The sequence below is a fragment of the Excalfactoria chinensis genome, chromosome 1, assembly GCF_039878825.1.
Source record: "Excalfactoria chinensis isolate bCotChi1 chromosome 1, bCotChi1.hap2, whole genome shotgun sequence".
NCBI classification, from domain to species: domain Eukaryota; kingdom Metazoa; phylum Chordata; class Aves; order Galliformes; family Phasianidae; genus Excalfactoria; species Excalfactoria chinensis.
Genome location: NC_092825.1, coordinates 102,337,183 through 102,362,954, shown reverse-complemented (window position 1 = coordinate 102,362,954; position 25,772 = coordinate 102,337,183). Strand labels below are relative to the sequence as shown.

Here is a 25,772-nt window from a genome sequence, read left to right as displayed (position 1 = left end):
GATAAGGCTAAAAAAATGACTACTCCTGAACATAAGACTTTAATCCTTCTTCTCCTTCACAGGTACACTTCCCCAGGAGAATGGGAATACAAGAAAAGCTGTCAGGAAAAGGCTATATGAAAGTGATTCTGAAAATACTTCTGTGGCGACATCTGAGTCTCTGAGTAATAGTACAGGGAGACATAGAAAAATCCCACGCAGAAGTGCTACTGTGGCTGCTACTAAATTAAGACTAATGAGTGATGTGGAAGAAGAGGTTTCAAGCTCAGAAAGTATTGGCATTGGATGCAAAAATAGAAAACTTCCTCACCGAAACGCCTCAGCTGCAGCCAGGCGAATGTTACTGGAGGGGTCTGAGGATGATGCAGGTTTGAAGTCTGAAAGTGAAAAAGAAACGGAAGAGCAGCTTACCAAGAGGAAAGTTCTTTCTCTACCTACTTCATCTGCTGTACGAAGAAAATTTGTAAGTGAATCTGAAAATGAGAGTTCAGATTCTGAGACAGATACACAGATGAAACCGAAAACCTGGCAAAGCAATGGCCATAGGCAGTTACGAGGGACAGCTCTTTCTGTGTCTCCTGAAACGAGGAGTCCCACACGAGGCTTTTCAGAGGACTCCAAAAGCCATAATTCAGAGGATGGGAGCAATCAGAAAGCTGAACAATCAGTGTCTGCAAACAAGTTTGTTGTGAGCAACTCTGAGGATGAAGCGTGTTCCGAATCGGATAGATGGAATGCCAGAAAATTGTTTGGTCTGCACCTTGTTGCTCCTATAAAAAAAGCAAAAGTCTTGAGTGATTTGGAGGACACGGCGGAATCTGAAACAGAAGACAGACAGGATGGGAGAAGTGTTGTTTCAGAGACCTTGGTGCCAAGTAGAATTACAGCGAGCCCTAATTCTGGACCTGGTGCTGATTTCAATGACTCTTCTGATACAGAATCTGAAACAGATTCCAATAACAGTAATTATTTTGATGCTTCTTCAAAAACAAGAAAGCGGAAGAGAAAAGGAAAAACAGAAATCTTCAAAAAAGGTAAAATAATAATAATTTTGAGTTAATGCATCTAACCTCATCTACTGACTAAACAGAGGAAATTTTAGTGTGGGTTTTTTAGAGGGATTTGGACTCTATGAAGTGTAATAGTGTTCCTTGTTCAAAAACAAGAACTAGAAATCAGTTGGTGAACTGTAAGATGTGGTGATGCTGACAGTGGATCTGGGAGCTCACCAAAACAGCACTAAGGAAACTATTAGTTTTATGGTGGCGGTTTTTCAGTATTTAGAATTAGTGATGAATGCTGAAAAGTTCTTGAGCAATTCAGGGTTTACATTTGTCTATGAAAAAGTCATTAAGTCCCTACTGTATTCATATTTAATCAGCGCTTTCTTCTCTGTATGTATTAGCAGAATATGTGTGAATGAATTATCTTGAACTTCACGCAAGAGATCTCAAAAGGAGGAATTCATTCTCTTTCATCAGTCTGCTCCTTGTTTTAAAACGTTCGATAATGAAAATCTGTGAGTTGGTGGATAAAGTAGTAGCACAGGCCATATGAGGAGAGGCTGAAGGAGCTGGGAATGTTCGGCCTGGAGAAGAGGAGGCTCAGGGGAGACCTTATTGCTCCCTACAACTGCCTGAAGGAAGGTTGTTGTGAGCTGGGGGTTGGCCTCTTCTCTTGTGTATCTGGTGATAGGACTGGAGGGGTTGGCTGCACCAGGAAAGGTTTAGGCTGGACATTAGGAAATACTGCTTCAGGTCAGGTCAGGTGGTCAGGTGGTGGAATGGAGGCCCAGGGAGGTGGTGGAGTCACCAACCCTGGAGGTATTCAGGGAACGTTTGGATGTTGTGTTGAGGGACATGGTTTAGTGGGAGCTATTGGTGATGGGTGAATGGTCGGACTGGGTGATCCCTTGGGTCTTTTCCAACCTTGGTGATTCTGTGATTGTCCTGTGCAGAGTTCCTGATAAGTACCTTTTGGGCATTCATTTATCTTTATTCGAGGAGTTAGTGGTTCCCATATCGTTCTGTTGAAGTGTTGTCTTTCATATGAATTGATTAATAGCTCTGGACAACATTTACAATACAACATGTATTTGATATTTCAGTTAATCTACTCTCTAATTTGGGATACTACCACAGACAGTCAAATAACTATTTTCTATATTGGCAGGTGCCCTCTCTAGCTTGTCTTGCGCCTCAGCAAATAATGAGGGTAGCAGGCATGCTATTAACACAGCCTTGTTTACTGTGGTTTACCAACAGGTGCATGTATTCCTCTCTCTTGAAGAGGTTGATAGCTACTTGTAAATAAGAAACTTAGCAAACTTGTACTTGTAAAAGCTATTCTTTGTGTACTGTTGGAGTACATACATGCTTTTTTTTTTGTTTAAGCCCTTTAGTATTTATAGAACATAAATTTATTTGGATATTTGGCTGTATGTAAGAGGCTGTGTATGTGACTCAAGGGATGGCTGGATATTCCTACCCAGTATTGTAGCCTAGACTCCCAGGTTTAGAATTTGATAGCATGTACTACAGGACTGCTTGTCACAACAGTAGACTGGGTGGATAAGGCCTTTATATCTTGCTGTCTGTCTTGTAAATGTTTTCTTGTAGATCCTAGTTTGTGGCTAATGGAGTTCTTTATTTGATCCTCTCTGTCTGTACAATCTTTTTGTACCTTGACAGCATTTAATGCATGATACTCTTGTGTAGTTTCACTAAACTGATGCAGACTTGTCTCTTTTATTACTGTGATGTGTGGGAATGCTGCAGTTACACCAGAGTGGATTTTAAATCCGTTAAGAAGCTTTAAGTTAAAAAATATATATAAAGTTTTATGCAAATTTACAGCCAATTTGAGATTGTGTGCAGAGTACAGGTTGTATAGGTTAAATAGTCTTGTGTGTTACGTGAAGTCTGGACTCCTGTCTTGTATAGAATGTGATGTTACTGTCCTTCAGTCTTTCATTCGGTCTCATGAATTAGCTGCTGCAATGTGAAAAAAGGTGAAAAAGCACGAAGAATTTGTCACGGTAGAGCTGTTTTTTATCTAGCATCTTTTCTTTACAGAGTTGAGGGAAAATGTTGTCCTGTCCTAACTTCGTAGGTGATGTATTGGGGAACCCAGGAGCCTGAATAACTTCTAACAATGCTGAATGCAGTAATCTGGCCAGGAGGAGCCAGGCACTGAACCTCACTGGAGTTTGTCTCAGACAGTTTCTGAATAGCTGTCATTCTCAAAAGACACTAGGCCTTTAGTTTTAGTAGTTGAAATAGCATTAGCAAGACAAGCTTTCTTCATCCCTCCATAAGAAAAGAGCATTCCCTTTAAACCTCCTTCTCCTTAAATGTCTACTTGAAAAATATTTAGTGGCCTTTCTTTCCTTGAAGTAAGAAAAGAAGAGCTGCTATAGCTTTTCCATCCATCTGCAGAGTGTACAGGTAGACAATCATCAAGGCAGTGGGTTCAAGCTATGGTAAAATTGATTGTTATTTCTATTATCAAGAGATAATAGCCTGATATAATGTAATACTTTCCTGGTATACATCTTCTTTGGAGCTTTGCTGCTTTTATAGACAAATATGAGATGGGCATCAATTTTGAGAAATGTGAACTTTTGAAGAGACATTCCTGCTAAAACAGCATTTTTCTTTTGTCATATCTAACCCAGCTTATTTCAAGAACTTTTGCTTTTAATTTTTAGCAATACCTATTAGCAATTCTGTTTTATTTAGAAGGTAACTGTTCAAAGCATCTATTTTTGGTAGCATCCTTCCTAGTATTTAGAGATGGAATATTTGTTTACAACCCAATATGAGAAGGAAACGCTATTTTAAAAGCAATGAATTGGGATATTTACTCTTAGAAGCAGTTTTATTGTTGAAGTCTCAGAGAAATCAAATGGGTTAAAGTGCTTTCTATGTAAATGAAGCAGTTCTAAACTGGTGAAGTTCACCCAGGACTTCAGTCTGTATAAAATTCTGTAATCTTCCTTAAGAATAAAGAATCTAAAACTTATAATAACTCATTTTGAAAGAGCAAGTAAAAACAGTAATAGAAGTTAAAGCTCTAATGATGGAAGCAGGAGTATGAGAAAGGTTGTTGGTTGTTGGTAATCTGCAAGGCAGTTTTTACAGGGATGCTACAGAATGCTACTGTACAACCTTTTCTTCTTATCAAAGCAAAAGACTAGTCCTGAGAATTATAAACGTGCTCAGGACTGAGTGTCTGGCTGTTTCCTTAGTGAAGCCTTAGGGTAGATTGCTCATCATGTCCTCGCATATTTCATTAAGTGCAGTACTGTTTATGCTTAATAAATAAGCTATTTCAGGAATGCGAGTTATTAAAAGGAAATTTAAAATATTTTGTTTTGTAGAATCTACATCTGAGGAGCCTGGACAAAGTGGGAAAGTGCTCAGGAGCAGGACGTGTATCATTAACTACAGGAAACACATCAAGGTGTCTAATGTGACGGAAAAGAAAAATCCACGCAGATGCGCCACTCTGGCAGCTAATAAGATTAAGATAATGAGTGATACAAAGGAAGAGCTGTCGAGCTCAGAGAGCGGTTGCACAGTGAAAAAGAACAGAAGGCAGCTTCATGGCAGCGCGTCTGTGGCATCCAAGAGAAAACTGATCAGCAGCTCAGATATAGATATTAGCGTGATGTCTGAAAATGAGAAAGAACAGGATTCTGATGGAAAAAATGATTTTTGTTCTGGATCATCTGCTCCTAAGAGAAAGTACATTAGCGAGTCTGAAGATGAAGAAACAGAATCTGAGGTGGAGATAGAAGTGACTAAAAAGGAGAATGATGACAATGAGAGTCAGACAAAGAGAACTGAAAGCGACGCGGCTCTTAAAAATACATTTGACTCTTCAGAGGAGAATTCCACAAACCACAAGGTAGGAAATGGGAGAAATTGGAGTACTTGCGGTCAGTCAACTTCAGCCTGCAACCATCATACGAGCAACTCTGAAGAGGAGGCGGGTTCTGAGTTAGCTAAACGTGAAACTAAATCTATCAGAAGAGCGCGAAATAGAAAATCCAGAGCTCCTTCGAAAAGATTAAAATTATCAAATGACCTAAAAGAAACATCAGAATCTGCGGCAGGGAGGAAGGTAGAGGAAAAAAGCTCGGTATCAGAGAATGTGGAAACACCTGGCACCGCAGGGAGCTCAAAAGCCAATCTCAATTGTTCTTCTGATACAGACTCTGGAACTGATAACAGTATATATAGTGACGCCACAGAAACAAAAAAGAGAAAAACAGACATTGTTAGAAAAGAAACGTCAAGTTTACCTAAGCCTTCCAGAAGACCCCAGCGAAGGAAACGTCGGAAACCTAACCAAGAAAATAATGACTCTGAAGATCTGGAGTACAGCAAATACAGAAGAGCTAACCGGCGTACTAAGATAAGAACTCGAAACAGGGGTAGGCGGACTGTTAGATATGACGATTGTGACGATGATGACGATGACAGAGGTGTAGGTGATGCAGCTTGCGACACGTAACCTTAAAAGGAAAAGCCAGCCCACATTTTTTTTTGTTTGTTTGTTTTTTGTTTTTCTTTTTCTTTTTTTTTTTTAATGGTAATAGCACTAGAACTCACGTTGGATGCTGGCTCTTCCTTGTCCTACATTTCAGGGAATATATTTATATTTTTCTATGAAAAAGTTATGAATGTGATTAGATCATGACTTTCTCCTTTTCATATTTTGACTTGCACTTGCCTGCCCATGTAGCAGCATTTAGCACAGATGCCAAAATGTGCCTCATTATAGGGGCAATTTTTTTTGTCTTTACTGGTATTTTATTACATATAACGAGAGTTTAAAAAAAAAAAGAAGAAAAAAAAAAAAGAAAGTTAAAACACTGCGTAACAGGTTAATAGCAGTATGTTGAGTATTATTGTTATGGGTGCTGCAATGGAATACTACCTAGGTCATTCAACATTCAAGAACAAATTTCAAACATCTCTAATGCTGTAAGAAATCATATATGATATTAACAGGCTTATAAATAATAGTGTACGCTATCAGAATTCGGTGGATGCCAGTATCGCATCAGACGAGTAATGAGCAGTCACTGAGTTAACGACATTACAGCTTCTGCTAGTACAGATGTTAAATGTTCTGTACCTTCATTAATGAAAACATACAACTAGAACCAGTTACCGGTTGAGAAAAGCGTATTTGCCAATTAAAAGGCACATTGGTGCTGGTGAAGAGAGGGTTTATACTGACAGGTAGTACTATCATTAATGTGACTTCTATACTGTAAACTTAAGAATATGAAATGCAGGTGAACTCTTGGGCCTAAGGGTTTTTTGTGTGTTTTCTTTATAAAATAGAAAAAGCAACAAAACGCTCGTTCTGTTTGTTCTTTTTTTTAATGCGTGAGAAGCTGGAGGTGCAGGATTCTTACATTCCAGACCGTTTTTTGCTCAATCTCTGTTGGTCTTCCGCATTTAAACTTCTAAGTGCTTTAATGTTAGATTTTTGCATTGATTAAACGTATCGGTTTGGATTGCTGCCGTTTATTTACCAATTCTTGAAGTGTTTGAGCTGGTGGGTTAGTCTTCTGGTAGATCAGACATCTTGAAGGGCTTTGGGGATAAAAGTACAGCTTCATAATCACTATATTACTAAGTGCTTATACAAGTGGCAGTGAAGTGATGAAAGCTCTGGCAGCAGTTACTGAGAAGCACTTTCTCCATCACTGTTGCTGACCTTGTGCCAAAAGGTGCACTGGCCATCACATTTTGGTGGTGGTGTTTCTCTATATCTATAGATATCTATATATCTATATCTATAGATTTAGGGAAGTACTGTTTTGTTGTTTCTTTTTTCTCTTGCCTCAGGAATTTTCTTTATTTAGAGTATAACCCCTTTAATATAATGTTAGAATTCAATAAGTTCACGATGTTTATCTGATCCTTTTAAGTTAGTTCCTGCAATAGGAACACGGTTGTGTTCAGTGAGATGTGGCTCTTCAGAGTTGCTTTGTGTGTCGCACCTCTTAGGAGCACCTTTGTTAAAGAGAGTAAGTCAGGAGCCATTTCTGTTACCCATACATTGAATGAATTGTTCAGCAGCTGCTTATGGTCACTGTACTATGAGATATAAGCCCCAGTAGAAGGGGCGGACACGGGTAGGCAGGGAGGGCTGAGGCCACACGCTTGAGGCCTAGGACTGCCGGTCCTCCCGCCGGGCCCGCTCTCTATGGTCGGCGCGGCTAGAGCGTCGAAGGGCTGGGATAATGAACTCGGCGCGCTTGCGCGGTACTCGCCTGCGGGGGAGGAAGGCGGGAGGCGGTGACGGTGAGGTGATGGCGACGTTCTTCGGGGAGGTTGTGGTTGCTCCGTCCCGGGCCGGCGTGGACGATGAGGAGGAGACCGAGGAGACGGCCGAGGATCGGGAGATCCGCAGGGAGCTGCAGGAGAAAAGGTAGCGGCGTGGGGAGCGAGCGCTGCGCAGCGCCGTGCTTCCCGACGGCTGCTTGCAAGCCCGGCCTCTCTCCACAGGGAGATCACCGCGCTCTGGAGGCCGGGAGCCGCGGGGAGCCCCGCCGAGGAACCCCTGCCGTGCTCCAGGTTCGTCGTCGCCGTAGGACACAACGCTGCCGGTAGGTGGAAAGCGTGGGGTTGGAATGGCCAAACCGCGGTCCTTGTGCCTGCAGCCTGTTGGGTCGGGCCGTGGTGGAATTATAGGGAGGGAATGCAGAACGTAATGCAGAACGTGTGTTGTCTTTGGGTTTAAGAGGGACCGTGACCCTCGGCTTTCATCGTGCTCTTATTGTTGGTTAATTTGCGGAAACTGCCTTTTGATAATGGCACATAGCGTGGTACAGTGCTTACAAATAGGACTCTGCAGTCGTAAAGCTGTGCATCAGTCAGCTACAGCACTTCTGCTTGTACTTCAGGATGCCTGGGAGGTGGCTGGCTCATCCCTGCTTGCCCAGATCACTGAACCAAATACGTGGTTTACATTTGCTACTATTACAAGTGTTACTTTCCCTCACCCTTTTTCTTTCTCAAGTTTTAGGATGTGATTTAACATTTCCTGCCTGAGTGTGGGAAGCTTCTCTGAAACTGAACTGTGCTGGTTTTGGAAATTTTCTGTGTCCTGTTCATCCCCTTTCCGTTTTATTTAACGTTCTTGGCAGAATACGGATTAAATACAGAAATTTCTGATTTTGAGTCCTCACCTTTGATTTTAATCAGTTGTGAGCAAGGATTTTTTTGTTACAACTTTTCTTGTTCGGTCCCCTTTTTACATTTTGGTACTAAGCTCCTTCATAGTGCTTTGAGATGGTTACACATTGAAGTCTTGAGACAACCTTTCCCCTTCCCACACATGCATACTGCAGCCTTGAGCTTCTGAATAGCTCTTTGCCTTTGGATATGGAGACATCTTCAGTTGTACATTTAGATTGTCTCTATCCTAGTCAACCTCCTTAACTTGTTTTTTCCTTTATTGAGGATTTTCCTCTTAAAGTAGCTAAAGATGCATTTTAGGTCTGTCTTCTCTTGTATAGGAACTAATCTGATTTATAGTAATTTGATTCAGCAGCATTTTTGCCACTAAGTTTTGCATGCTCATGTGTCTGCTTCCTGGAGCCAAAGTTTCAGTTCTACTTGATGACTTCATTCCTATTATTATTTTCCTGAGAAATCTGTTGAATCTGATAGTTAAGAGCTATTAAAGACATAATATTCATTAGCACACGCTCTTGGTATATTCTGAAGGAATCCAAGTTGATTGTGGCGATACAGTTCTTAATATGTGTTGTTAATAATAGAGATCTCTACCTATATATAGAACAGTTCTTTATGTCTTGAGTCAATGAGGTTACTCATGATCTTTGCTGGGTATGGTTGATAAACGTGTGTCAGTAAAAATGTGTTTACTGTACCTTTTTAATTTGAGGATATTGAAAAAGAAATATTTCACTCCAACTGTTTATTTGTAGAACGGAGATTTTTATTCTTGGTAAATTAACATGAGCATTCTTTGCAGCTTTCCTGTCTTCTTTCATTCTGGATTCCGTACGTTGGAAAGTAGTTGGAGCTTTGAAACTGTGGAATGAATGGTGCCAAACAACCAATGCAACAAGTGTCCTCCCAACAGATTCTTTCTGCTTGTTCTATCAATTGATATCAGATCCAACAGTAAGTGACTTAAGCGTGAATTTCTCTGTATTTTGGCATTCTGAAAAAGGGAGCAAGCTCCTCTCATCCCCACCTTGCCCAGGACAAACAAGGGATAAGACATTACAGCTTCAGCATTTTGGATTAACCTCACAAGCAAATGTGAAAGGTCATTATGGTCACTAAAACCACTTGGAATTCTGGTGTGAGGAGTTTAAAACACAGATGGTATTACATGGTGGAATGTTTCATATGAGGCTATGAATGAAAAACTCATGTTGAAATAGAGGTAGAGAGAATCCCAGGAGTACCAAACAAGTTGTTGGTTGCCATCATACCACCTTTACATGTGGTATGTGTTGTGTCCTATAAACCACTTACACAACCTTGTTTTTCTTTGTCAGGTTTTGTTGTGCCAGTGTAGTTGCTATGTTGCTGAAGATCAGCAGTTCCAGTGGCTTGAAAAGGTATAACTGCAAGACAACATGTTGAGCAATGAGATCTTAGGACTGGGAATCTTCAAGTTAGTGCATCTGCCTCTTCTCTCTACTCTTCTATATGTGACAGTACTGTAAATATGGCTTTCTTAAGTACTCAACGCATTCAGAATTAGCAATATGTTTACCATAACTCGCTGTGCAGTTACTTTTTTTGGAGAGCTTCGCTTTTGTTCCTTTCCCATTTCACAAACTTTTTCCTATTAATCTTTTCGGTGACATGTTTGAACTGGAATTTCAGCTTTGGGAGGATGCTGTAATAAAGTTATGTTATAACTTAATTTGTACAGCTGCCAGATAAACATTGAGAAATTCAGGGTAAGCGATGTCTTCACAAATGGGTGTGATCTGTTTCTTTCACAAGGTGGAAGTTTGAAAGAACCTGCTTCCAAAGTAGCATCTGTCCCATTTGTTAATATACTCAGATTGGTATATGGGCAAAACCTATCATGATTCAAGGATGCAGGTACTGCTAGTCATTCAGATCCTTACCCCTCTGCTTCCCCTCTGAATAATATCCTTTTGATTTTAATTAAGTAAATCCAGGGGGAATTTTCAGGCTGTTGATTTTGGATGTGGATCCCATCCTAGCCTCAAAAGAAGCATGGCTGATTTGGTTGTTGTGTATTAATCCTGCAGGCAGCTCAGCACCACACTGCACGCTCCCCCCTGCTCTCGGTGGGATGGAGAGAACTGGGGGCAAAAAGGAGAACTTAAAGGTAGAGATAAGAACAAAAGACAAAACTGTTTACTAAAAAAATGAGGAGAGAAATAATAGTAAAGATGGTGATTATATATAGTACGTGTGTGTACACACACAAAACAATTGGAGCACAAAACAGTTGCTCACTACTGCTGACTGATGCCCAGCCAGTCCCCAAGAAGCTTTGTCTTACCTGCCAGCTGGCCAATCCAGCATGTAAGGAGGATTACCTGGGTGCAGGGGAGGGCTGTACAAGAGAGCCACAACAGTTGTGGGAAGGTGAAGGAGATGAGAAGCTGGGGTAACTTTGTTGAGTCATACATGGATTTCAGACCCAAGTTTGTGGAAAACTGGTTTTCTTGTCATTCCATGGCTGGTTGATAAGTTTACTTGACCTGGTGAGGCATTAGTGGTTGACTTGAAATTTTAGAAACTTTGGAACCTTAAACATTGTGGTTTTGCTGTATTCTTTGCTTCTTTGCACTTCATTTAAATTGGGAAAACAAAGAAAGATTGTTGTGGTTTTCGCTGTCTTCTCCATTTTTGTTTTTCCAGCTGCTTGCGTATGTATTATTTTAAATGTGGGCGGTTTTGAACAGTAGAAGTGTCCAGTTTTAACAAAGTCAATGTTACTGAGTATTTAGACTTTACAACTAAGGTGTTAGGCTTTTAGCTTGAGTTACAGGTCTGTTCTGTATACTTTGTTAATTGTCATTAACTGGAAATACTGAAGGTCTCCGTGAACCAGATATTTTCATTTATGCCATTAGTTCATCCCTACCCTGCTGTGGGATGAGGGGGAAAATTGAAAAGCACAGGGATCTGTGGGTGAGAGATAAGGGCAATTTAATATGAAAGGGACTGGGGGGGTGAGAAAGAAAAGAGGAAAACAAGTAAACAGTAGCAACAAAGCCAGACAAAACAAGTGATGTGCAGTGTAATTGCTCACCTCCAGCCAGTACTGGAGCAGTGGCAGCCCCCCTAGCCAGCTCTTCCGGTTTTGTTGTTCAGTGTGACACCACATGTTATGGGACATCCAGGCCAGGGTCAGCTGTCCTGGTTTTGCTCCCTCCCAGCTGCCTGTGCACCCTCAGCTTCTTGCTGGCTGGGCAGCGTGAGGAGCTGAAATGCCCTTGACTCTGTGCAGGCACTAGTAGATTTGATAAATATGTTAGCTCTTTGCTCTCTTCATTTCTATTTTTATCTTCTGTCATGAAGGGAATCCACGTGAAACTTTCATTCAGGAGACAGAGAATCAAATCTTAGTCTTCCAAACTGCTCTTTGCTGCCTGTGCTCAACCTGAAATACGTGTCTGTGTTTTTAACATTGTTAATGTGAGAACATAAGTGTTGCTGATAAATGAATGTTTTTCCTTTCAGGTTTTTGGCCATATAAGGAAGGAAGGTTTGCAAGTAACCATTCTTTCCACGTGTCCTGTAGCTGAATACAAAACTCAGGAATCCACTTGGACGCTTCCATCTCCATTTCTGAAAGCCTTAAAGACGAAAGAATTCAAAGGGGAGGTCTGCTGTCCACTGCTGGAGCAACCAAACATTGTGCGAGATCTTCCTGCTGCTGGTATTTTTCAATCTTGCTTTCTTACAGTGGCAATATAAAATACGGCTTGAAGAAAATCCGTTTGTAATTGTAATTGTCACTCAGTGATATGAAGTGTCTTCCAGATTGGCTCTTTGGAAGTTTGTCATCTTACATGTTGCCTTGTAAAACACGAGCACGTCCAGTTTGAGGTTTATAAGCTCTTTCTGTTTGTTAGAGGTAAATAGGTTTCATGATGCTACTGATTGGCCTCATGTAAAGGTTAAATGTGGCTTTATCGTGTGCTGTAAACCTCTGTAAGGTTTTCCTTTGCAGAGTACCAAATTAACGTTAACATCCATGAGGAAAACCTTGTCTGGTAAGAGCTAAGTTAGGCGTTTTTTTCTAGAAAAATCTGTTGTTGGTAGTTTGCATTTTTGTTTTATTCCAACAAAAGCTCGTATTGCCTTTGTTTATTAATTAAACATGTGATTTCCCTTTAGGATATTTACCAGCCAAAAAGATGGAACTGTGCATTACTGCTTTTTGTTAGTTTATTTTCTCACGTACCTGCTTGCCGCTGAACGTAACATTTATGTTCTTTTCACTTGTATTTAGTTCTGAGTTACTGTCAAGTGTGGCAGATTCCTGCAGTATTGTACCAGTGCTATACTGATATCATCAAACTGGACACAGTTACAATTGAAGCATTCAAGCCTCTGCTTTCTTCTAAACCCTTGAAGAATTTAGTGAAGGTAAAATCTCATGTTTAAAAATGAACGAGAGTTTTGGTCTGTCGTTCCATTTCTCACATTTGACTGGTGATATGGCCTACCAAACCTGTAAAGCCTAACTGATTTGTGCCATACCTCAAAGCTTCTTAAATGTTGGAACTTCTTACTCAGTTATAAAGATGGTTAGGTAGTTTTGCAATAACTGAGCAAATCAAGGCATTCTGGGCTGCTGAGGTGAATGTTTTGCTGCTTTCTGATATACTTTAATCAAAGTGTAGTTGGTTCACAACGCCCTCCTCAGTTTTGCCATTTGGACTTCCATTTCAGTGACTGAAGACATTTGTGTGTGTTGAAGTACTTACTTCATCTTGAAGTGTGGAAATTGCCAGTTAGCATTCATTTATAGCGTAAATGTTAAGTGCAACTCATTAACCCCTACATGTTTAAGCTTAGAACAGGTGTACACTGGAATGGGTTGCCCAAGGAGACTGTGGATGCCCCATCCCTGGAGAGGCATTCAAGGCCAGACTGAATGTGGCTCCTGGGCAGCCTGGTCTGGTGGTTGGTGACCCTGTGCATAGCAGGGGGGTTGAAACTGGGTATCATTGTGGCCCTTTTCAACCCAGGCCATTATCTGATAATGTACTCAATTACATCTATGGAAGGAAAATAACAAATGAAAATTCAGGCTTTTCCTCCAGTATGCAAGGGAGGAGAAAGGCAAATTGGTAAACCCCATTGCCCTGTTAAACTGTAAGTTTCTTTGGTGCCTTTGATTAGCAGCGTTGCTAATTTTGATCATCTTTTCTTTTTCCTAGGATGTATCTGAAAGCACAAAGATTTTGAAGAAGCTGCTGACAACCGGCGAAACTCACAATAATATCTACATCTAAAGAGGACACTTGTTTTAAACTCTGGTTTCTTCCATAGCACTTTGGAATTGTAGTTATTTCTTTGGAAGTTCTACTTGATTTTTTCCTTTAGAATTTGTTTTGGTTCCTTTCTAGTTCATCACAATAAACACAGTTTGTCTGTAAGAGACGGAAGACTTTCTCCAGGAGCAGCTTTGTGAGGAAGGATATCTTAAATATGATGAGTAATTACTTCTCTTCTTCCTGAGGGAGTTGTCTTACCTAAACTGACTTTTATATATGAAATAGTAAACACTGTCAATGTATTCTTGTTTGTTTTCTACTTCAGTTTATATTACCTAACTTAAAGGTTTCTGTGGTGAAGAAAATATTATTATGTGCATCTTTTTATGTATGTATATGTATGTACATGTGTATATACATATATTTTTAATATATAGTGATGCGTTTTAAGGAACTGCTAGTGGAAAATAAGCTTACAAAGACACAGGAATGCAAGTCTTGTTTGAACTCATGGGAGAGCTGTGAGTTGGATGCACTGAGGAAAGGATCACAGCAGTTCAGGATGGCAGCGAACAGAGATCTTTAAATTGCACACAGCTCATCCTTCGGTGCAAAAAGAATATAGCAGTCGTGGAGCTCTCTGCTTCCTTTAACTTTGACTTACACTGCATGTCCATCCAATGAAACTTTCTGAACAGTGTATATTCCTTCTGTGAATCTGCCATCCCTTCTCATTGGGAAACTGTTGGCTAAGTCAGTGTCCACTGAAGTAATTACAGGCTTCAGCAAGCCCACTGTAACTTCTGTTAGTTTGGGGTTTTATTTGATGCTTTAAACTGCACGCTGTCTCGCGGTTGCCACTGTAGTGGAACATTCTTGATGCGGGTTCGAAGTTGATGATCACTCAAGACATTGATTTCAACATCAGTAATATAACTAGACTTAAGCAAGTAACTGTTACTTGAAACGGTACCCCGTTTTCATATAGACTCGTGCAGGATATGGTTCTTCCTATTATTTTAATGTTGGTTTTGTTTTTTGTTGTTTACTTCTGTGTAGCATTTTAATTAAAACCTGTTTTTACAACTGATCTGAGTTGGGAATTCTGTTGCTTTGGAAGAGTTGTGTGTTGGCTGCACCAATTTCTTACTTGTATACTGAACGTTTTTGGTTTAGTAATAATACAAGAAAAATATTTCATAAAAAAATAGGCTCTTACAGGAACTGTAAATATACAGTGTTTAACAATATTATCCCTTGAGCTGTAACTCAGCTTTTACCACTTAGACTTATGCTGATAGGTGAGAACATTCTTGAACACATTGAATCATAGAATCACAGAATGGCCTGGGTTGAAAAGGACCTTAATACTCATCTAGTTTCAACCCCCCCTGCTATGTGCAGGGTTGCCAACCACCAGACCAGGCTGCCCAGAGCTACATCCAGCCTGGCCTTGAATGCCTCCAAAGATGGGACATCCACAGCCTCCTTGGAAAAACACAAGCAGGAGCTTGGTTTTGTTTTTAATAAAAGTGACAAAACTAGCAGCTTGGCAACTAACAGGCTGAAAACTTGTAATACTTGGAAGCTAGAATATCTGTTAACTGAATAGATTGTGGCTTCTTTCCCTGCTTTTTCATCAGAGGACTGTGGGGTGTGCTTTTTTAATGGCAAATGCACTGTGATTCATATGCTTGGGATTGATATTTGAATCTTGGGTCACGTTCAGACTTTGATCCTTTCTTCATGGTTTACTGAAACAAGGTCTTCTTTTCCGCTGGCTCTTTAAAGCTTAAGTACTGCCTCATAGGGAACAAATGACCCAGGGGAGGAAGGTAGAAGGGTCCCCTGTGATGATTCAGGGGCAGTGCTGTCATGGCCCTACAGTCATGGGGCGGAGGGATGGTCTTGCTTCAGAAGAGCTTCCATGGGTAGGAATGCTGCAGATGGAAGAGCTGTGGCTGTAAACAGAAGCAGCCATATGGGAAAGGGGACAGCACAGTAGAAAAACGGTATGCTGGTCATCCTATGAAACAGGTTTGAGGTGGTTGTTGAAAAGTAGGAGAGGTGTCCAAATGGTACTGTGCATCTCCTGCTGGCTCCCAGCAGCTCCCACAGGTGACAGAGGATGCCTCTGTGCTGCTCAGTTTAGTTTGCCTCTGAATTCGATTGAGATACATACATTTTCAACTCTGAAGAAGCACAGAGAGCACCTGTAAAGAACTGAGTGGTGCAGGTTACTCCAGCACTATTGTCAGTGAAGGTTTCGTTGGTTATAACTGTGGATGCACTGTTTGGTGTCCTGCTGGACAAGAGCCCTATGAGGAATAGTGCAGCCAGCAGGAGCTGGGAGGTGATTGTGACCCTGTACTCGGCTCTGGTGAAGGCCGCAACTTGAGCGCTGTGTTCAGTTTGGGGCTCCTCATAACAAGAAAGACATGGAGGCCCTGGAGCATGTTCAGGGAAGGGCACTGAAGGTATGAAGGGATCTGGAGCACAAGCCTGATGGGCAGCAGCTGAGGGAACTGGGGTTGTTCATCCTGGAGAAGAGGAGGCTCAGGACAGACCTTGTCACTCTCTACGACCACCTGAATGAAAGGAAGTTGTGATGAGGTGGGGGTCGGACTCTTCTCCCTTGTAGCCTTCTTAGCTCTGACATGTGGCTTCCAGACGTCAGCGTCCCGTGCGTGTTATGAAAATGCACGAGTATTGAATTGAACCCATATTTTAATAATTTGGCCACCTGTACCATATCCTAATAATCTTAAAATAGAGGGGCTCGAGGTCCTCTGGATAATTATTTGTAGCAGATGTTAAATCTTTGTTGTATTCTACGCATTTACACACTGGGGGGATGATATTAAACATCATGCTTACAAAAATAACCTGAAACATATTTTATTTCAAAGAATGAGAATGGTTTGTAGCAGGAAGTGGATGCGGGAAGCTGCATCCATTGCTGTGGTTAGTTTCGTTCCAGTGACTTACCCAGCTGTTATTTTCTTGCCTGGGTTTTTTATTATTATTATTGCTATTACTTTTAATACATTTAAACATTCTGACCTGAAAAGCGTAATGGTGGGGCAAGAAATCTGAAGTGTCAAACCCGTTCTGTGAGGACTGAAAAAAAAAGGACCTTTTGGTCAGGCCTTGAGAGCCAGAAGCTCACTGACAGTGCGTCAACCAACTGAGCAGCAAACTCAAGATGTTCCGAAACAGGCTTGAAATAGTATCTGTGTGTGCTGTGCCTTTGATAGTTGATAAGTTAGGTTGAGGGAGATGGGCTCATTCAGCCTGGAGAAGATAAGGCTGCAGGGAGACCTCACTGCTGACTTTATAAGGGAGCTTCTAAACAGGAGGGGAACTGATTTATTACATAGGTAGATTGTAATAGGTCAAGGAGGTTTTAAGCTATAAGAGGGGAGATTCTTTCCCCAGAGGGTGGTGAGGCGCTGGCACAGCTGCCCATAGAAGCTGTGGTGCCCCATCCCTGGAGGTGCTCAGGCCAGGTTGGATGGGGCCCTGGGCAGCCTGAGCTGGTGGGGGCAGCCCTGCCCACAGCAGGGGATTGGGGTGGGTGGTCTGTGAAGTCGTCTTCAGGATTGGTTTTAAAAATCCTGGAATAGCATTTCAGGTAATTCTGGGGTGAAATCTACCTCTGAGAATCTTTCAAGTAGAGCAAAAGGATTGTTGGAGGGTAGATGAAACTGCAATGAAATCTCTTATTTTCCTGCAAGGGTTTTGCTTGGAGTCACTGTAAATGCTGTTGATTTCAGTGAGGTTTTTGGACCATTTTCCTCCCATATAAAACGTATACGGATTTAATAACAAATAAAATTACTGCTGAGGTCTTGCTATTGTTGAAAACATGAAAGAAATACGTAGAAATATCCAGAACAAGCAGAACAGTTCCTGAACTGTCACCTGTGAAAAGGAAAGCCATGAATCTTAAGAAGCGATGTGGAAAAGCTAACACCTTTTCCACAGACATTTTTACACACATCTTTAAAGTTATAACATTAGGAAAATGAAAGTGAACAAAAACAGAACTTTGTGGGCGGTAAAAGCAGTGAATCCTGTGTGCTTGAAAGGCAACAGTAGTGTAACCTGTACGCTGTCCTGCAAACACTGCAGCAACTCATCACCAGCACCACATGGGACCTTGGTGGCTTTCAGGTTACCGGATTGACGGCTTTTCTGTATGTTCAGTGAATTCCTTCTTTTTTTTTGCCCTTAAAATTGTGTGAACGTTTTCTTTTCATGGGTGGTGCTGTGTGAAGCCGGGAGTTGGACTCGATGATCCCTGAGGCCTCCTTCCAGCTCAGGATATCCTGCGATGCTATTTCTTCTTTATTGCTTGAATGACTGAACCAAAATAACTTGGAAACGTGAGTAGGTGGGGGTCTGTAAAAATACACGACAAACTTCTGCTGTTTTGTCAAAGAGAAAAGAAAAACAGGATTCAAAAGGGCTTGTTATTGACTGAAGCGTTTTGTTTTGAGGTCGGGTAGTCGCTTCTAGTGTTTGTTTAACTCCAGAACAATTTTACCTTTTACATGTGTATGTATGTTTATATAGAGAGAGTGTATATAAATACTTCATTTGCGTCTGTACACATATCTATGGTGTGTGTGTGTGTATATATATACACACACACAAACACATCTGTACTTTGCTCCGAAAGTAATGCCTCCAATTTATTTCCACGGAAACTACAACAGCTACAAAGGGCGCAGTAACGGTAATTTGACAGTGCAAATTCTCAGCTGCAATGTATGAAATTTAATATAAAGGATGTATTATATACACGTGCACAACGGTGCCGCACGAGGGCGATGTTGCCCAGCTCAAGGCTCCATCCAGGAGCCTATCGGAGGAGACGCTGGGCTGCTACCCGGGCTCGGGCCGGCTTACTCCCCTTCCTTCCCCTTTCTGCCCCTTCTCTCCCTCTGTCCCCCAGAGGGACGTGCATCTCCCTTATGTCTCCTCCCCGCAATTCTCTTCGTGCTTCCTTCCTGGCTGCCAGGCTTCCCCCAAGCCCCGGGCTAAATATTTGCACTTTCAATTGTTTTTATGCAGCTGCTCTCAGGAGACAAAACTTCTGCTACCTTTAATAAGGTCACAGCCATTCCGTTACGATTTTGGTTTTTTTTCTCCATTTTTCAGGTTTTTGGAGGCCCTCATGCTTGTGAGTAGAAGCAAGAGAGTGCTGGAAATACAACCACTAGCGATGCCAGCTATCATGCCGTCACCTTTTCAAGTGCTCTCAGTGCCTGCATTTTCTTTCTATGGCCCTTAGAGTGCTGTGTCTGAGATCTGCCAGTATGTTAACTATTTCAGCTATTTATCAGCGCTATCCATCTGCAATTTGCTGTTGTGATTGGCTCCGATTTTACAGCGCTCTGCTCTTTCCTCTTGCCACGATCCATACGTTGTGCCATGTTTTCAGATTCCGGCTGATTTCTCCATATGGTTTCCATATGGAAACATGTTGCTCTTGTTAGCCACCTTCGATGCAGCCTGTCAGCCAGGTCCCCGCTCAGAAACAAATAAATTGTCTCGTGTCTACTGTATTTCCTTTCAGGCCGCACTCTCCACTTTAAACTTGGCAGCGTTTCAGGGCAATCAAAATCCAATCAGTGGCCGTGCTAACTCCATATGTTTTATTTCCAGGCTGCACGGGTGGAGGAAGCCCTGACTATTTTTGGTGCAGAGTGAGTTGTGAGCAGGGTGATGTGCTGCCATCGCGCTGTGCCTTTCCCTCCAGCAGTGCCCCTTGGGGAGAAGAGCCGCAGAAAGCTGTGGTCAGCTAAGTACTGCTGGTAAAATTTACTATCCTGGAATTTAGATTGCTGATAACACAGAGTAAAAGAAACATCGACTGCAATTGGTTCATAGCATTAAGATTGGAAAAGATCTCTAAGATCACCCAGTCCAACCAGCAACCAATCCCCACCATGCCCACTGCCCATGTCCCTCAGTGCCACATCTACACGGCTCTTGGACATCTCCAGGGACAGTGACTCCCTCACCTCCCTGGGCAGCCTGTGCCACTGCATCACCGCTCTTGCTGAGAAGAAATGTTTCCCAGTACTCAGCATGAACCTCCTCTGGTGCTACTTGAGGCCGTTCCCTCTCATTCCTCCCCATAAGACCTGTGCTCCAGACCCCTCACAGTTTCGTTACCCTTCTTTGGACACGCTCCAGGGCCTCAATGTAGTAGTTCAATGTGGTAGAAGCACTCTGGGGCCAGGTCTTATGAACTCATCAAATCATTTTTCGTTAAATAATGTTTGGAGGCTGTTGGTGGTCTTTTGGCCTCTTTTAGGCACGGTGCTGGAGCCCAGCTACCAGCTGCTTTTGCCTCCATGTATGTCGCAGCCATGTAAAAAGATTTATCTCCTTCCCACCATCCTGTTGTGTTGCTGCCCTCTCTCTGTTTGCAGACCAAAGGCCTGGCACAGTGGAAGGAACACCTCCATTTTGGGATTTTTTTTTCCCTAAAACGACTCATAAGCTGCACTGTGAACTTGCAACAAACTGGAGAGAACATGCTACTGAAGCACAGGAAGCAGCAGGAGAGTTGCTGAATGTAAATATAATATTTAAAGTGCCGTGGGTTGCCAGTGGTTATAAAACCATTCATATGGTTTGACGGCTGCATACAACTTTCTGTGGTTGCTTTACATCTGGCTTCAAGAGTGATGGATGTGAGATTACCACTGTGATGTCTGCTAGGAGCACCATGAGGCCTTGGGAGAGGCAATAAACCAAGATTTGTCATTGGCAGGGGGCTGGCATGGAGGATGCTTTGAAAAAGCCCTCAACGTGACCTCTCACCTGCAGAGCAAAGCCAGGTCTGCAAGCATCAAAGCAGTGCCACATGTCAGGGAAGCCCACCAGGCACAGGAAGCCTGGAAGGCGCAGGGCAGCACGAGGCCATCATGTAGAGCTGTGCTGACCTAGCAAACAGTGGCACTCTAGTGAAAATGGCTGCCCAGGCCTTTGGCTATGGTGGCCCTGGATGAGATAAAATGTTGGTGAGTGTGTTGTGAAGACCATGGGGAAAGCAGCATGCCCAGACCCCAGAACGCACCCTGTCCCTTTGAGGAGTGACAGAAGAGGATCCCAGCACGAGTGCCACCACTGCCAACCAACCACAGGGTCCTGGAATGGACTCAAGGACCATGAGGCCCTTGAGGTAACCAAGCAGGGGAGACTGATACCTACATCTGCTTTTTCTACCATGTTTTTTGTCTTTGGAAAGAGGGACATCCTTCCTGAGGCATTCAGTGTGGACATTCATGTGACAACTGAGGAGAGTGAAAGGTCAGCTATGGGTCTGGGACAGCCTGGGACACACAAATACCAGGGCCTTAGTCCTGTCACCAGCAGTTCCTATGGGCTTGATCTCCAGGAACTTGGAAACAGATCTTTTTTTCCAGTTGTAAATCTCCTTTTCCTCATTTTACTATTCAATCTTGTTCAGCTCATGAGCTCGATACACATTTTATAGTCTTTTTCTGAACCTTTTGAGTTTTTCCAATCCTTTCTAAATCCCAGCCCGTGTTCTCTCATTGAGAAGCTTTTTCTGTTCTTCCCATGTTATTGCTATTATATTGCAACTGCCTTGCAAGCTGCTCCTTCCTCACCTCCAGTTTCCTTGTTTTATTTACACATCCTGGCTTCTTTTGTTTCTGGAAGAATAAAAAATATAGAGGTTCCCATGAAGTAACAAATGCAATGTCCATCCTCCTTTTCTTTTCCTTTGTCATAAGCTTACATTGACAAGGTAGTCCTGTTGATCAGCTCAGGCAACAATGCTCACCTGGAGCAGGGTGAGGGGTCGTTTCTGGCTATAGGAGCTGTGCTGGAGCTCTGTGGCAGCCTTCTGGAGTTAAACTGAGAACAGAGAGCAGGAGGACTTGTCTATTCTTTTTCCCATTTCCATCAGCAGGATGCTTGTTCCATTGGCCTGCAGAAAACACTCGTTTTTATAGGATCAGATAAGAATAACAGGTCATGGGGATTAATGTTTTTAATTGCAGGGAAAAGCCTGTCAAGGGATGGTGTTTTGTGTTTCTGTCTCAGCTATCAGGCCCTGGAGTGTGTCCAGAGAAGGGCAACAAAGCTGTGAGGGATCTGGAGCACAAGTCTGATGGGGAGCAGCTGAGGGAACTGAGATTGTTCAGTCTGCAGAAGAGGAGGCTCAGCAGAGATCTTGTTGCTCTCTACAACTACCTGAATGAAAGAAAGGAGGTTGTGGTGAGGTGCGTCTCAGCCTCTTCTCCCATGAAACAGTGATAGAATGAGAAGGAATGTCCTCAAGTTGCACTAGGGGAGGTTCAGGTTGAGTACTGGGAAATGTTTCTTCTCGGCAAGAGTGGTGATGCAGTGGCACAGGCTGCCAGGGAGGTGGTGGAATCTCCATCCCTGGAGGTGTTCAAGAGCCGTGTGGATGTGGCACTGAGGGATGTGGGCAGTGGGTATGATGGGGGTGGGTTGGCGGTTGGACTGGGTGATCTTAGTGATCTTTTCCAACCTTAATGGTTCTATGATTCTCTGCTCACCAATACACTGCATACAGAATGAGCAGGTTTAATCTAATTTGATCCAACAACCTACTCCCTTTGTGCCTTTAGCCCTTTTCATTGTATTTAACCTAAAGAAAAGAACAGAAATAAACCATTTTAAGTCATAAGGTGAGCTAATTACCATTTTGTTATTGTTAATTCAGTTCTGAAGTGTTGATTTATAAGGACTGAAGCTGAACCAAGAAGCCAAATGGTAAATATTGAAATAGTTCTTCTATTTGGGTGTAACTACGAAATGAAAGTTTAGGGCTTTTACTTTTCTCTTTTCTATAGTGAGATGCGTCTTTGCTGCACAAGCAAGGAGATGTGAGCAAACTGAAGGAGACGCAGTCAGCCCCTTAGTGCTTTTGGAGTAGAAAAAGCTTCTTGGGACATCTCTGGGAATGCTGACTGTGAGAAAAGAGCATGAATCACTAGGAAGCAGGATGGCAGTATTGCCACATCGAATGAGTTTCAGTGCTCTGATACATGCTGCTTTGCTTTAAACCCCTCTGTCCCTATAAGTAGTGGTGTTTCATGAGACAGAGTGCTGTGGTCTGGAATCCTCCAAGGCTGAGCAAAGTCCCTGGTCTTTTTCCCTGCTCCAAGCTTGGCTTTGTGTCTCTGCTGATTTTTTTTTTATTATTTTTTTTTCTTTTTTATTTGTTATATATATTTTTAATGGAAATAGCCTCAATGTGTGGGAAAACAGGCTTGTGGTTTTCAATGCACCTTCACCAATCAAAGGTTTTTCTTTCTGTGCTTCTTTGTTCAAGAAAGAGAAGGGAATTACTAGAGAGGGTCCAGTTGAAGGCTACAAAGAAGATGGGGGGCCAGGAACAGCTTCCATGTGAGGAATAGCTGGGAGACCTGGGACTGTTCATCCTGGAGAAGACTGAGAGGAGATCTCATCACTGTTTATAAATATCCAAAGTGTGGGAGTCAAGTGGATGGGGTCATGCTCTGTTCAGTGGTGTGCAGTAATAGAACAAGGGGCAGTGGGCAAAAACTGGAACACGGTAAGTTCCATACAAATGCAAGGAAGAATTTCTTTATTGTGAGGGTGACAGAACACTGGAAAAGGTTGCCCAGGGAGGTGGTGGAATCTCCATCTCTGGATATATTTAAGACCATCTTGGATGCTTTCCTGTGTGACCTGCTGTGGGGAACCTGTTTTAGCAGGGGACTGGACTAGTTGATCTCTAGAGGTTCCTTTCAAGCTCTACAATTCATTGGTTTTATAGTAATATAGTGCCTTCCACACGTGTATGGTGCAGACTGAGTAGAAACAGAAATGAAATCAACCAACCACTTGGGACCCATTCCTGCAATAGGATGTGTCTCAATGTAAAGACATAAACACTGTTGTCACTGCATGCAGATGAAGCTTGTGTGCAATTGCAGAGTGAGTTTTGTGATGAATGTCAAGAAAAAGCTCTGAGTTGGTGGCATAAGATTTTCAGTGCCAGCTTTTGTGCAACGGAGTGCTGTTTGGAAATGGCATCTCTGAGTTTGGCAGCATTGCTTGCCTGTGTTTGTGGATCTCTGGTCATGATCACCTCACTGCTCCTGCTGGCTGCGCCATTTCTGGTACAAGCCAAGAGACTATTGGCCTTCTTGGCTACCTGAGTGCACTGCTTGCTCATGTTCAGCTAAGTGTTGACCAGCACCCCCAGATCCTTTTCCTCTGCAGTCTTCCAGCTGCTCTGCCCCAGGCCTCTAGCAATACTTGGGATTCTCATGCCCAAAGTGCAGGACTGGGCACTGAGTCTTGTTAAACTTCATCCCACTGACCTCAGCCATTGATCCAATCTGTCCAGATCCTTCTGCAGGACCTTCCCACCCTGTGGCAGTTTTAAACTCCCAGCTTGGTGTCATCCGCAAACTTAAATTGAGGGTACACTCGATCCCCTCATCTAAGTAATTAATGAAGATATTAAACAATGTTTGCCTCAGCTGCGACCACTGGGGAAACCACTCATGACCAGTCGCCAGCTGGATTTAACTCCCTTCACCACCACTGTCTGGGCCTGACCCTCCAGCCAGTTCTTTACTCAGCAAAGAGTGTACCTGTCTAACCTATGGACTGTCAACTTCTCCAGGAGATCATGGGAGACAGTGTCAAAGGTTTTGTTGAAGTCTAGGTAGACTGCGTCAACAGCCTTTCCATCATACACCAGGTGGGTCATGTGGTGAGCAGACGAGGTTGGTTAAGCAGGACATGCCTTTCATGAACACATGCTGGCTAGGCCTCCATTCCAGGTCTCCGTTCCATGAAAGCCTAGCCAACGTGAGCAAGGACAATGGAAGGAAAGTGATTCAGGGGTCCTGTGACCTCTTTGGTTATGAGGATGTAGCAGTTACTATTAGTGAACCAACTAAAAAACCCATAAGAAATGAATGAGTCAGTGTCCAACATTTTCAGGGGAGTTAAAAATTTTTGTGATACCACAGAGAGCAGGGAGGGCTTACTCCAGTGTTTCAAACACCTACTGGAAGCATATAAGGGGAGTGGCACCTCTCGTCGAGGTATTAACCTGGTGCTGTAAGTGTTGCATCTCTTTGGGTGGCTGCATTTGCAGGGTTCTCAGAAAACAGAAGGAAGATGACTATGGATGTTTCAATGGAGATGATGTGTTTCTGATTTTGATCCTGATGGGGAGGAAGCACTGAACTCAGTCAGACTGGACTCAGTGTCCAGTACTTCTCCTTGTCTCAGTGGCAATAAAACAATTCTGAGCCTATTCTTTCAAACTTTTTTGTTCCTCCTTGCCTGTCTTGGTTTTCTGGTTGCAGCAGTGCTCCTGACCATGATTATTCCCATCCCTTTCCTTGGTGGCCTGACAGCTGCTCCCTCTCCCTCTTTTCTCCACCGCTGCTGCTACTGTGCTTGAGGCTTGGGTGTGCTTGTTCCCTCTTGGCATCCCTGGGAAGCTATAGATATGCAGCCTATCTGGAAGGTTGTTCATATTTTTTGTCTCCTATTCTGTGGGAGCAGCCCTGGGCCCAGAGGCTATAAAAATATTTAATGGAAAGAACGTACTCTATGCTGCTGATTATTGTTATTTTTTTAGTGCCTAACATACGCTATTTTTAATAGCAATGATATTTTTGAAAGTGTGTGTAAAGTGAGGCAGGCACACACCTCATTTTGGTGCTATAAACTTTCCTTTCTGTACTAGGGGAAGAGCAAACAGTGAAGCCCTTCACTGGTTTAAATCAGTGTAACCTCTTGACATCTGTGTCAGCTCCTCCTTCACTAGCACTTGTACTGTAACCAAAGGAATAAACACAGCAGTGGAGGTGTAGCAGCAGGCTTATTTGGCACTGACAGTGCCAAGGCTCAACACAACTGTTTTGTTTGCCCCCTCCCCCACCCCTCCCATGTACTGTTTGGGGGCTTTCAGCATCCCAGCCAAAAACAAATGTCTGTTGTACTTCTTGCTGCATTGCAATATAACCTGCAAAAGGCCTGATGTTCAGCAACGTGTGCAACTGTGGTGTAGGCATCCCTGCTAGAGATGCTACCCAGGGCCCAGGGGCTGATGCTGTTATACCTGATGGATGAATGATGAGTGGCAGCTCCAGAGGAGAGTGAGATGCCTGCCTCAGCCCTAGTGAGGACATGGCAGCCAACCATGGTGAGCCCACAAACTAGTCCCTGGGGCTGGTGGTAGGATTGGCTGGGGCCACCA

General features: G+C 42.8%; 2 protein-coding genes across 5 annotated transcripts in view; both read left to right on the top strand.

Annotated features, from left to right (window-relative positions):
- Nucleotides 1-6,374, top strand: part of BRWD1 (bromodomain and WD repeat domain containing 1) — a 49,764-nt gene extending 43,390 nt beyond the window's left edge. For all 4 annotated transcript variants that reach the window (XM_072328848.1, XM_072328830.1, XM_072328839.1 and 1 more), the window contains exons 40-41: nt 63-1,034; nt 4,382-6,374. In XM_072328848.1, coding sequence (XP_072184949.1) covers nt 63-1,034; nt 4,382-5,520 — 2,111 coding nt within the window. In that variant the 3' untranslated portion in view covers nt 5,521-6,374. The remainder of the gene's footprint in view (nt 1-62; nt 1,035-4,381) is intronic.
- An 803-nt stretch (nt 6,375-7,177) lies between these two features.
- Nucleotides 7,178-14,705, top strand: PSMG1 (proteasome assembly chaperone 1). The gene is made up of 7 exons (XM_072328860.1): nt 7,178-7,455; nt 7,533-7,633; nt 9,028-9,179; nt 9,563-9,625; nt 11,739-11,937; nt 12,514-12,650; nt 13,448-14,705. Exons 1-7 carry the CDS (start codon nt 7,268-7,270, stop codon nt 13,520-13,522), a joined length of 915 nt encoding a protein of 304 aa, XP_072184961.1. The 5' UTR covers nt 7,178-7,267; the 3' UTR covers nt 13,523-14,705.
- The last annotated feature ends 11,067 nt before the right edge of the window (nt 14,706-25,772 follow it).

Bases quoted from the DNA above. Each gene is read 5' to 3' on its own strand.
- PSMG1 (XM_072328860.1), top strand. From the start codon at position 7,268: ATGAACTCGGCGCGCTTGCGCGGTACTCGCCTGCGGGGGAGGAAGGCG. The intron at 7,634-9,027 runs GTAGGTGGAAAG...CATTCTTTGCAG, and splicing joins CGTAGGACACAACGCTGCCG to CTTTCCTGTCTTCTTTCATT. The intron at 12,651-13,447 runs GTAAAATCTCAT...TCTTTTTCCTAG, and splicing joins CCTTGAAGAATTTAGTGAAG to GATGTATCTGAAAGCACAAA.